This window comes from Vombatus ursinus, unplaced genomic scaffold, assembly GCF_900497805.2.
Source record: "Vombatus ursinus unplaced genomic scaffold, bare-nosed wombat genome assembly UNPS02014797.1, whole genome shotgun sequence".
Lineage (NCBI taxonomy): Eukaryota > Metazoa > Chordata > Mammalia > Diprotodontia > Vombatidae > Vombatus > Vombatus ursinus.
In genome coordinates this window covers 13,841,396-13,853,960 of record NW_020954575.1, presented here as the reverse complement: position 1 = coordinate 13,853,960, position 12,565 = coordinate 13,841,396, and the positions used below count along the sequence as shown (strand labels likewise).

Genomic DNA, 12,565 nt, shown 5'->3' with positions numbered 1-12,565 from the left:
CAACTTCAACAACAAAAATGGTACTTTAATCATCTGGAATGTTTAGGAAATGGCCAAACAAATTTTGGTACATGAATGTAATAGAATATTATGGGGCAGTAAGAAATAATGACTATGAAGAATTCAGAGAAGCATGGGAAGATAGGAGCAGATATCCACTGAAGTAAACAGGACTCTGAAAACAATATACACAGTGACAATAAGAACACAAACGGAAAGAACAGCACCCCCCAAAAAAACCCAAACCCATCCCCAAATTATTTGTAATTAAAATGACTAAACTTTTAAAATAACTAGATGTCCCCAAAGAGGCATTGAAAAATGCACATCCCTCTTTTTTTTTTTTGTGTTTGTAGGGGTGTGAAACATTGCATCTGTTGCCAGATTTGGTTGATGTATTTATGGTTAATTTTGTTGAATTGCCTTTTTTCCTCTTTATTCTTTGCTGGAAGGGATGACTTGTTGGGTAGGGGCGGAGGAAGGGTATTTTTGGAAATGAAGGTAATGTATAAACAAGAGATCAAGAGATTTTTTTTTAAGGCAATTGGAGTTAAGTGACTTGCCCAGGGTCACACAGCTAGTAAGCGTCAAGCGTTTGGTCTGAGGTCAGATTTGAACTCAGGTCCTCCTGACTTCAGGGCCGGTGCTCTATCCACTGTACCACTTAGCTGCCCCCGAACAAGACAATTTTTAAAAGACAGTATCATTGTAGTTCCTCACTCACAGGATTTTCATGTTAGATAGGACCTTCACAACCCTTGTCCAACCTCCTTATTTTATAGAGTGGGAAACAGAAGCCACAGAAGGGAAGAGATATTCACAGGGTCATATGGCTAGGCAGAGGTAGAATTGGGATCATAGAAAGTCATAGCTCTGTAGCTGGAAGGGACCTCGGGGGTTACTTATCCAGTCATTTCATTTTACTGATGAGGAAACTAAAGCTTCGGTGACTTTCTTCCGGTCACACAGGTTCTAAGTAACCGAGCTGGGATTTGAACTCAGGTCCTTCTGATTCTGAGTTTGGCAGCCTATCCATTCTGCCAAGTTTCCTTTAAAACTCACGTCTTTTTTCATAGTTCAGGGTTCTCTCCATTATAAGTCTCTCCCTATAATATAGCTTGAGGGCAATATGGTGATAGCCCCATTTTGCAGGTTAACAAACTGAGGTACCTTGGGGGTGGCTTTGCCTAGAAGATTAAAGACGGTGACTTGGATTACTCTACCGTTTTTGATTATGAAACTAATTCCATCTGGTTACTTCTCTTTGGCTAAGATGAAATTCTGTTGTTAATCAACAATTTCAGGTTGGAGACTCTGAGTTTCTCTTTGCTTCTAGGCTGATCAGCCTCTTGGGTGTAAATTCTTGGAGCACAGCATCTGTGTTTCATTTTTGTGTTTGTATCTTCTGCTTTGCACAGAGTAAGTGCTTAAAAAATTATTACTGAATTGGCTTGGACATAGCAGGATATAGTGAAATGAGCCCTGAGTCAGGAGACTTGATCTGGCTTTATAATCCCCCACTGGGCCTCAATTTTCCCATCTGTAACTTGATGAGATTGGATCTCTAAGATCTCTTTTAAGTTACTATATTCTGTGATCTGAATATTTGGCATTATATGAATAGCACCTCTAGGCATTTGACTGGATTTTCCAACTACCTCATCCTACATGGATATTGTTTATCTGCTTACCTTCACTTTGAAAAATCAAGACAGAAAGGAGAGAAAGGAAGGTAACTTTGGATTTGCCTACAGAGTTCCCCAAGTTATTTCTTTCAATAATTAAACAGATAAGCCTTTTCAATAAGGTATTAACTCTGGGAATGAGCCTACCATGACTATTTAGCCATAATCCTGTCAGTGGGCCCAACAGGTCTGAGAATGGACTGTCTAGGTGCTTCACCACCCCATAACAAGCTCAGACGTGGCCACTGGGTGACTCATTAAAACACATTTATTGATTTCTTGACAGCAACCACACACAGGGAGTGACCATTAGAAACAAGAAAAGCATTTGTTTGGACAATGTCTGATCGTGCTGCATCTGCTGAGAAAATATACCATGTCTCCAGGAACATATATGATCAAGTACAGGCCTTCCCAGAACATAGCAGAATAGCAGTTTCAAACAAAAGAGACCTACTTGCCTTCTTGTTTCGATGCTTAATTCTTGTTAATGATGGGTCATAAAGCTGAACCGAAGTTATCTGCATTTGGCCAATGCCTTCCTGATTGTGATTAACTCAATAAAAGTGTCTGCATAAATGTCTGTTGAATTTACTTGAGTTGTTGAGAAATAAGAAAAGAGATGAAGGAACAAGGACAGAAGTCTGGCTGGAGTTGCAGGCTCACCCCAGAGAAGGAAGAGGAATAAAACAAACCAGGGTACTAAATTAACTTGTTAAACACATTTATTGAGTTGTTAACAGTAACCAAACACAATGAATGACCTTTGGAAAACAAGGAACAGAAAATGAATCAATTCTGATCTTGGCAAATCCTACTACAGATATGTGACAAAGAGGGAAAGAATTCAATTTCTTTATAGTCTGCAGTGTTATATTTACAATGCGTATCGCTCAACGTTTGTCTGTTAAAATTTTTTTTTAAGTAAATAAACAGAAGGATCATAACCTAGAAATTAGTTTCATCAACCACCTTCTTTGTCCTGACTTGCCAGCCACCCTTAGGGAGAGGGTGCTAGGGGAGCTTTCCGGGGCTTACTTGATACATAGAGCAAAGTCCATCTGATGCTGGAGAAGCCATATATTTCTTCTCTCTCTCTCTTTTTTTTGGGAAGATTTCATATGTACAAAGGCTGAAAAGTCTCACCGTGTAGTTTTGTTAGTTCAGGAAAAAGGTATCAAAATTGTAATCACATTTACTGAAGTTATTATCTTCTAAGACAGATCTCTTATGAATTACCTTTTTTTTTTTAAAAAAACAACTTGACTTCCCATCATGGCAGCTTTTGTGTATGTTTGATTTATGTATGCAGGTGTGTGTCTATGTGTGTCTGAGTCTTTCCTGTGCCACAGGCTTGTAGCCACTGTCATGTAGGAAGGACCAGTCCAGAGAATAAATGAAGCTTGGGGCAGGGAAGGAGAAGGGAAAGGAAAGGAAAGGGGGGCATTCTAGGTTACATCAATTCACAGCTGTAGCATTTCACTGAGGTGGAATTCATCTGGGTCTGGTTTCTTCATTTGAGCAGCCATTCATTTACTAAAAGGAGGGGTAAAAAGAACAGAACAAAGTTATTGTCATTTTACCTCTCTGAGCCTCAGTTTCCCTAGCTGTAAAATGGGATTGGTAATAAGAATATATGTATATATACACACATATGTATGTATATGTATATATATATGTGTGTGTGTTCACACATGCACACAAAATGCTCCATAAGTACTATGGCTATTATCATTATATCTAATTCATGCAATAGGAATGAGGGACAACAGATGAACCACCCCAAACAGTTCATTGATATATGAGTACTTCAAGGATCTATGCTTGTATCTATTGAGCTGGTGGTCTATCTTGAGTATAGCTCATATGAGCCTCTGCCTCTTGGCACCCCATCAATGCTCTTAGCTGAGTATCCTGCATGACACTCCATCTCTGGATTCTATGCATTTGCACTTGCTGTCCCCCATGCCTGGAATGCTCTCTCTCCTCATCTCTGTCTTCTCTGGCTTCCTTCAAAACTCAGCTCAAATCCTGCCTTCTGCAGGAGTCCTTTCCTATTTTTTCCCCATCCCCAACTGCTAGTGAGATAAGCCCTTTGGGATTACCTTTTATTCAAAGAATTGGAAATTAAAGGGATGCCCATCAATTGGGGAATGGCTAAACTAATTGTGGTATACGGTCATAACAGAATACTATTATGCTATAAAAAATGATGAAGGGGATGATTTTAGGAAGACCTGGGAAAACTTATATGAACTGATGCAAAGTGAAGTGAGCAGAACCAGGAGAATGTTGTACACAGCAACAGCAATATTATGACGACGATCAACTGTGAAAGACTTTGCTACTCTGAGCAATACAATGATCCAACAATTCCAAGGGACTTTTGACGGAAAATGCCATCCACTTCCAGACAGAGAACTGATGAACCCTGAGTACAGACTGAAGTTTACTTTTTTCATTTCCTTTACTGTTCTTGGTTGTTTGTTTTTGTAACATGGCTAATCTAGAAATATGTTTTTCATGACTTCACATGTATAATTGATATATTGCTTGCTTTCTCAATGAGTATGGAGAGACTAGAGGGAGGGTGAGAATTCAGAACTCAAAATTTTAAAAAATGAATGCAAAAAAAATTTTGAAAAAAGAGATTATCTTTCATTAACCCTGTATATATACCTGGTATATACAGAGTTGTTTGCATGTTACCTCTACCTTTAGAAAGTGAGTTCCTTGAGGGCAGGGGCTTTGTTTTTGCCTTTCTTTGCATCCTCAGCACAGTTCTTGGTACATAGTTAGTGCTTAAAAACTATTTTTTGATTGACTATGTGGGTTCTCTCCTCTACTGTGGATGGCTCACCCCCTACAAGTTAGCAGACACCATTTGGAAATTGCTGTGGCCCGAACCTTCCCTAACCTATAAGCAGCCTGGTGATGAGTCCTTCCTCTAGGCTGGCCCTTGGGTGACAGAAACACAGTCTTTTAGTGGATCTGAACTCGAAGCCTTTCTAGCTTGGCTATACCCAGCATATACCTCTTGCATCGCTTTTGAGGACCTAGGTTCAGCTCCATGCCACAATGAGGAATCAGTAGAGGGTTTTTGTGGACCAATTTGTTGTTCTTACAGGGCAGTTAGATGGTACAGTGGATAGAGTGCCAGGCCTGGAGTTAGGAGAATCCAAGTTCAAATCTGGCCTCAGACACTTACTAGCTGGGTGATCCTGGGCAAATCACTTTACCATATTTACCTCAGTTTTTTCAACTATAAAATGAGCTGGAGAAGGAAATGGCAAACCACTCCAATACGTTTGCCAAGAAAACCCCAAATGGGGTCATGGAGAGTCATAGACGACTAATGGACTAAACAATGACATTGTTGTTGATGCTACTACTTTTTAAATGAACTAAACCTGAGATTTCATTTGTTCAGGGAAGTCGTAGTGCTTTCCCCTCCCCCACCATAGCAGCTCATAGTCTTAGCTATGCTAAAGCACAGCAAGGTCAAGTGCCTTGCCTAGGGTCACACCTTCAAGATGTGTTAGAGGTGAGACTTAAATTTTCGTTTTCTCAACTCCAGGACTGGCCTTCTATCCTTCTATCCTCTTAGACCAAAGTCCATGATATATTAAAAGATCCAGAGTGAGGCCTATAACACATTAGGTCAAGTCTCTATGAAGGATTTATGGAACAACATGAACAAGAATCCCATAGGATGAGAAGGGATAGATGGGTTGCAATCTGTCACTGTGGTGGAATGAGTGACTGCCTTGATGAGATCATAGAGCCACTGAAGGACCTAACTCAGGTGTCATCAGAGTGGGCGTCCCCTGAGGAATGTATGCTGCTTGGTGACTCAGGCGATAGGGAGGGAGCAGTATGGGTCTGAGTTCCTGGGAAATCTATCTATTGACCCCGGGTTATTGGTGATATACTTATATCTCTAGGCTAGGCTTTACCCTCTGAATATCCATACAGCCTTAATCAATGCTGTTCTCCAGATACTCATGTGTCCTCTAGGCCATGTTCCCATGGGTTGTCCTCCAAACAGGTTAATGGTTAACAATAACACAGGGCCATGTTATAGAATGGCAGTACAGACAGATGGACATGACTTAGAGCTCAGCAGGGTGGGCCAAGTCCTGGGGGTCTCTAGGGCAGTTATTCTCACCTCTATATTGTAGCTTCTGGGCTCTGTTATTTGGACAATCCTTCCCCTGTAAACTAAAGTTGATGTTGGTGCGGATGCAGCGGTTGTTGAGCGGCTGAACAGGCCGGAAGTTGTCACTCATGCTCAGAAAGATCTGAGAGGGCTGATTCTGGCTGAGCAGTCGTAAGGAATGCATCTGTGAGAAAGCAAGCAACTGGTAAACACATAGCCCATCATGATGCCTGGCATTGGTTTGTTCAGGGAAGAAGTCCTAAGAATGCTCAACTATGAAATGCTAGTCATCCATCTGTTTAATGTTCAGAGGAAAGAAGAAGGCAAGGCAAAGAGAAGTGGAGTCTCAGGTAGTTAGAAAGTGAGGATGGTGGCAAAAGGCCCCTTAGATAAGGCCTTGCAATGAATTCAGTTATGTTATCTGTCCAATTATGTCTCTTATGTACAGAGGCAGCTATGTGACATGTGTGTGGGCATTCCAGGTTACACTATAACGTTGCTGGGGGTATTCCATTGGTTGAGTGTCCAGAAATGTCTGCATTTTCAAACCTGCCTGACCATATTCACAGTTGCTCTTTCTGACATATCTAGGGCTGAAGGATTCCTTTAGTCATAGCAGGTGATATCTTGCTATGGAGGGCAGGAAGGGTCTGAGGGACTTCTGCTCCTCACCTTAGACCATAATGCCCCAAGAAGTAGTGCTGGGGCTTTGGTCTGTTCCATTTGTCTTCTACAGTTTGAAGGGCAGAGAGAGAGGGGAGTCCCAGTCTAAGAGCCTAAACCATGGGGATCTTGGTGCTTAGAATTCCAGATCAGTTGTTGTAGTCAGCCCAGTGAAAAGCTTTGAGAAGCAATGGTCCTGGACGTTATCCCACTGGGGCTTTGGATTTAAACTTGGTGGGACTAATTCTATGTAGGAACTGAGTTAAACTGTGAGCCTAATTTCATTCCCTTTCCCAGAGACTAAGGTGGCATAGGGAGGATTATGATCCCCAGGAATTGGAGGGAAATGTTTGTATATTTGCACATTTTTCTAGCTATAGCTTTGAAATAAATCTTCCTTTGTAAAAGTTAATCTGCTGTAATTAGTCAAAAGGAACTGGGGTGGTCTTCACTAGGCTCATAAAATTGAGGTAAAACAGTAGGTGGGGGCTCTAGCCAATGGCAGAGGTAGAAGACTGAGAGACACCCCCTCTCAACCTCCTTAGGGTGTGGAGAACCTTGAGGGGAGGGTGTAAATGTAACAGATCTGGCCCTCAGAGAATGGGGCCCATGTTATACTTAGAAACATAGAATCATAGAATATTCCATCTGGAAGGGTCTTTAGACCTGATCTACTGCAACCCTTATTTCATGGAAGGTGATAGTCTCAAGGAAGCAAAATGACTTATTCAAGGTTACAAAGCCAGAAGGGGGCTGGGCTGTAGCTAGAATTCAAGTATTAATGACTCTTTCAGTACTCTTTCTCACATCATATACTCCCTTTCTACCATGTAGGGTGATGCTCTTAGACTCAAATGATGCTACTCTGTTCTTCTCTAGGGCAAAATGATGAAAGCATTTTAAATTCAGATCACTTCAAAAGGCTGGGCCAATATTCCTACCAAATCCTCTCTTTCTCAGAGGCCACAGAGCTGCTCACCTGCATCCTGGTTATGTAGACTGGTTTGTTCATTATTATCCAACTTGCTGTCTCATAACAGGGCGGGATAGTCATCGAGCCATCATAGGTAATGAAGCTAGAGGTCTCAGGATATAGCTCCTCTATATTAAGTCCTTGTAGCAAGTATGCATCATCTAGGAAAGAGAGCAAGACCAAAAACCTTCATCACGTGAGAATTAGGATGATCTGAAATGCAAATGCAATTTCAATTCAGTTCATTTCAACAGATATTATCTACTATTTGAAAGGCACTTTGGCAAACCCTGGGGATAGAAATACACATAGAAGATGGACCCTATCCTCAAGGAGTTTACAGTATAAAGGAGGGATATAATATGAATAGAGATAAGTGTAATATAGGGTAGAAAGTGAAGGAAACAGAGGTGAGCTCAGATTAAAGGTGCTAGGGATATCTGAGTATGGAGAGAACACCAGAGGGAACACTTTCACAAAGAAAGTGACAACTGAGCTGAAGGAAGATGTCTGATTCTGATTCTGAGAGTCAAAGATGAGAAAGGATGGATGGGTACCTGGAGGCTGAGTGTAGATATGTTCTCATAGAGGCATATTGTAATGTTATTATGACATGCCAATTCCAGGTAAGAGAAAGAAGTTCAATTTTACTAGGATGTAGGGTGTTGAGGGAGAAAAGTAATATGGAATAAGTCTGGAAAGGTAGTTTAGAGTCAGGCAGTGTAGGGTTTTGGATGTCAGGCTAAAGAGTCAGTCTTTAATCTGAGAGATTAAGTTGTCGGCAACGGTCCTCTGAGAGGATGGATGCCAGTTCACTCTTTTGTGACCCATATCATTATACTCACAAAGACATGTAAGAGTGAAGATGACATAACTGCTTCATTGAATGACTCCCCAAAGGCAGCTGTCTTTGAATGGGTTGACTCATAACCTCAACCCTTCAACAGATCAATGATCCCCTTGAAATGGGTATTCTCTCTATCAATGAGGATCACAGTCCATCCACTCCTTATCTTCTCTTATTCTTGTCCTATGTCCTCCCACAAATCCCTTCCCCAGAGGAGACCCACCAAGGGTACTGGGGACTTTTTCTAGGTCTTTTTATATTTCATGGGTGCCAGCACAGCACTTGGTGCTGTCCATCTATTATTGCTCACTCTCTTCCTTTTTAGAAAGGCTTTTAAACTCAATCCAAGGAGTGCTTTCTTAGGGAGAGGGAGATCTTTAAAAATCCCAGGCACTTGCCATAGTTCAGACTGTTAAACATCTTTTGTTCACAAAAGCTCTGTCAAGGTGGAGAGTATTAAAATTGCTCCACGTTGATAGAGTTAATGTAAGAAAGTAAACATGTTCACTGATATCAGTGGTCCTTCAGCAGGATCAGGAAGCATAGAAGCAATTTGGTTAGTCTCATACACTGGGACAGACTTGGCCTCTGTGCAGGGAAATATAATGAACCATAGCCTAGCAGTGTAGTACCACATGGTACTTTGCTGTGGCCCTACTCTGACCTTGAACCATCATGGTTCTAGTAACTGGGCCCTGGCCTTATTTTTTTCTGTGACTCCAAAACATCTAAGGGGTAACTCAATTATAAAGAAACACAGCTAATGGTGAAGCATTGTTTACAACAAAATTTATGATAAAAAAATGGAGAAAGTTGGGGGCTCCAGGACAACTTTCCCTTTGGCTAAGATGCTGTATCTCTGATCATATCCAAGTACCTGCCCTATTCTAGTTCTAGCGTATCCCAATTCTAGTGATGTAGTGGAAAGAATAGTGGTTTAGTATCAGAGAACCTGGATTCAAATTGTGGCTCATACTTAGTACTTGTATTAGCATGGACAAGTCATCTGCCCCCTCTAGGTTGTTTCTTCATCTAGAATGGAAGGGGGTTATATGATCTTCTAAGGTCTGTTCTAGCTCCAGATTTCATGAATCTATAATTGGCTCCTGTCTTTATTTTCCACTCTGCCTGAGTTCCTTCCTAGTCTCATATCTAGTTCCCCCAAGGTAGAGGGCTTTGTTTTTATCTTTCTCATTCTCCCAGGGACTGCTCCTCAGATATCCAAGGCTGAATTCTCACTATTAAACGCTCAATAAAGGCTTGTCACTCACTGTCAGGCCTTGATAAAGGATGATTGTCCAAACCTTTATCAATAGCCTACTGCCAGACTCTGCTCCTATTAGACAGTGCATATCTGCTGGGTAGCTAGGTGGCACAGTGGATATAGTGTTGGGCCTGGAGTCAGGAAGACTCAACTTCATGAATTCAAATTTGGCCTCAGATACTTCCTAGCTGTGTGACCCTGGGAAAATCACTTAACCCAGTTTGCCCCAGGTCTTCATCTGCAAAATGAGCTGAAGAAGGAAATGGCAAACCATTCCAGTTATCTCTGCCAAGAAAACCCCAAATGAGGTCACAGAGAGTCAGACATGACTGAAAAATGACTTAACAGTAGTTGGGCTATCGCCTTGTGGCTCATTGCCTGACCTACCTGATGTTAACCACTTAGGTGCTTTAACTTTCTCTGGTCCTCTTGTTGCTGAGACCTTATAGTGATAGGATCATAGGTTGAGAAATGGGAAGGACCATCTAGTCTGCCCATTTCAGTTTATAAGTGAAGAAACTGAGGACCAGAGAGAAAAATAAATGACTAGTGCCAAGGTCACACAGATCATATGGTAAAGCCAAGGTTTGAACTCAGATTCTATAATCCCAATAGTGCACTATTGCTTCCTCTCCTATTCACATTCTTCTTTCCTGACCTACCCCACTGGGTTTGCCTAATCTCTAAATCCAGACTATTCCTAGTCTCTTCTGTCCTGTTAGATACAAACCATGGCTCCAAAAGCAGGCTAAGCTCCAGAACACCATAAGCCCTAATTAGGGGTATCTATGAATTCGACAGGAGCCATCAGCCAGTGTGGCAGGTAGAATAGGCTGGCCAAGCTGGCTGTTTCCATTGGGAAGGTGCCCTGTTAAAATGGTTGGTCAGAGGTTGAGAAGTGAGCCTAGAAGGAAGAGACAATAACTTGGAAAGATTGTGGGACTTGGCCTTTGAGGTATCCCTAGCTCTAAGTCTATGAGCCTATGATCCCATGCCTGGAGAAGATAATGCGGCTCATGAGGTTCATGAGGAAAGACACAGTGGTTCCCCAAAGAGATCAGACAATGGGGAAAAGGCACAAACTATTTATGGTAGCTCTCTTTGTAGTGGCAAAGCACTAGAAATCAAGGAACTATCCATCAAATAAGGAATGGCTGAACAAATTATGGTATATAAATGTAATGAAATCATGAAAAGTGCAGTTTCAGAGAACCCTGGGAAGACTTGCATGAACTGATGTCAAATATAGTGTGCAGAACCAGGGGAAAAGAACTTTTAAAAACCTAGGAATTCTGATCAATGCTATCATTCCAACCACCATTCTTGAAGACCAGTGATGAAGCATGCTACCTACTTCCTGAAAGAGAGGTGATAGATTCAAGATTCAGAATAAGACATTTATTTAAGATGTGACCAATGTGGAAATTTGTTTTGCTTGATTGTGTGTATTTGTCACAAGGGTTTTCTTTTTCAGTTGGTTAGGGGAAGTAGGAGGGAAAGGCAGAAGACTGTGTTCAAAGAGGTGAATTTCAGTATTCAGGATGTGGAATAGTTACTGGTGATGGTAAGATCTCATGGGTAACATCCTTCTGGGTATTTGATTTAGAGCAGAGATTGTAGCCATAAGAGTTAAGGAGGTGGATGAATTGGGACTCAAGGATGGATAGGGATGATGGATAGGGATGAGGGTCCAGGGAGAGAAGGGCAGGGGAAAGGCATTTTCTCTTAAACTGTAGATCTGAATGACAGAGATTTGAAAAATAAATAGGATCAGAGGATCACAGATTTTGAGTTTGAAGGGATCTTAGCCCATCTAGTTCAACTTCCTCATTTTAGAGATGAGAAAAGGCCTCTAGAGAGGTTAAATGACTTTGCCCAAGGTCACAAAGGGAGGAAGTTGCAGAGACAGGATTTGAAACCAGGTCCTCTGACTCCAAATCCAGCAGGAAATCATTAGTCATATAGGACAGGGGGAGTTCCAAGTAAAGAGAAACTTGTTGACTAAATTGGCTCCCATATTCTAATTAGAATGTCCATGTGATGGAGCCTTTGATGATGCCTATACCTAGAGGCTCCTGGTCGGATAAGTGCAGTAGAGGTGATCAGAAAGTCATGGTGGCAAGTGATTGAAAGAATAAAAATCTCTTGTTGTCCACAGCTCTCATGGATATGATTAGTCTCTAGTTATCATGAGTCTCCTCACTGGTCGGACCCTGGCAAACTCTTTCAAGACAGACAAAACAATTCAGTGGGAAGAATGCTGGCCTTGGAATCTGAGGACATGGGTTCAAATCTTGCCTCTGTCACTTGGGTAAATTACTTACCATCTCTCAGACACAATGTAAAATGATAATAATAGTAAATACCTTTCAGGATTGTTATGGGAATCAAATGAGATAATATCTGAAAAATACTTTGTAAATCTTAAAGTTCTAGGTAAATGCTAGCTATTGTTATTATTATTTCTTTCTTCAAGGACAGATCTCTTTCCACGAGAACAAGCTGACCCCTTTACCTCTAGTATAATATAAAATCTTTGAGGGCAAGAGTGGTGGCATTTTAACATATTAAAACATTTTTTTAAACTTAAATACATACTCAAATAAAAACATTTCCAAATACATTGCAGTTTTGTTTTGTTGTTTTACCTTTGCATCCCCAGTGCAACATAGCAGGCACTTAATGCCTGCATTTGTTGAATTGAATGTTGCATTGGTAATCAGCCAGCAGAAAGGGAATGCCTCATTGACTACTGTCAGTTCCCATTAGATAACTATGAGGAATTTTTTGCTGGGCTCCAAGAAGTCTTCAAAGGGTCCCAATAGAAAGAGAATGATTCCCAAAGAACCAATAAACCCTGCCTTGGCCAGATTTTCTGAATGATCAAAGTATGACTATGTATCTCATAGACAGAAAGATAGGTAGATAGATAGATAGATAGATAGATAGATAGATAGATAGATAGATAGATAGA

The 12,565-nt window shown here is 41.1% G+C and overlaps 1 protein-coding gene across 1 annotated transcript in view; it reads right to left on the bottom strand.

The window, feature by feature from the left end:
- Nucleotides 1-2,497: 2,497 nt before the first annotated feature.
- Nucleotides 2,498-12,565, bottom strand: part of CA10 (carbonic anhydrase 10) — a 717,389-nt gene continuing 707,321 nt past the window's right edge. Inside the window, exons 7-9 of the mRNA XM_027870533.1 lie at nucleotides 7,487-7,641; nucleotides 5,854-6,028; nucleotides 2,498-3,221 (exon numbers count right to left, since the gene is read on the bottom strand). Of these exons, the coding sequence (XP_027726334.1) occupies nucleotides 3,199-3,221; nucleotides 5,854-6,028; nucleotides 7,487-7,641 (353 nt within the window). The 3' untranslated portion in view covers nucleotides 2,498-3,198. The remainder of the gene's footprint in view (nucleotides 3,222-5,853; nucleotides 6,029-7,486; nucleotides 7,642-12,565) is intronic.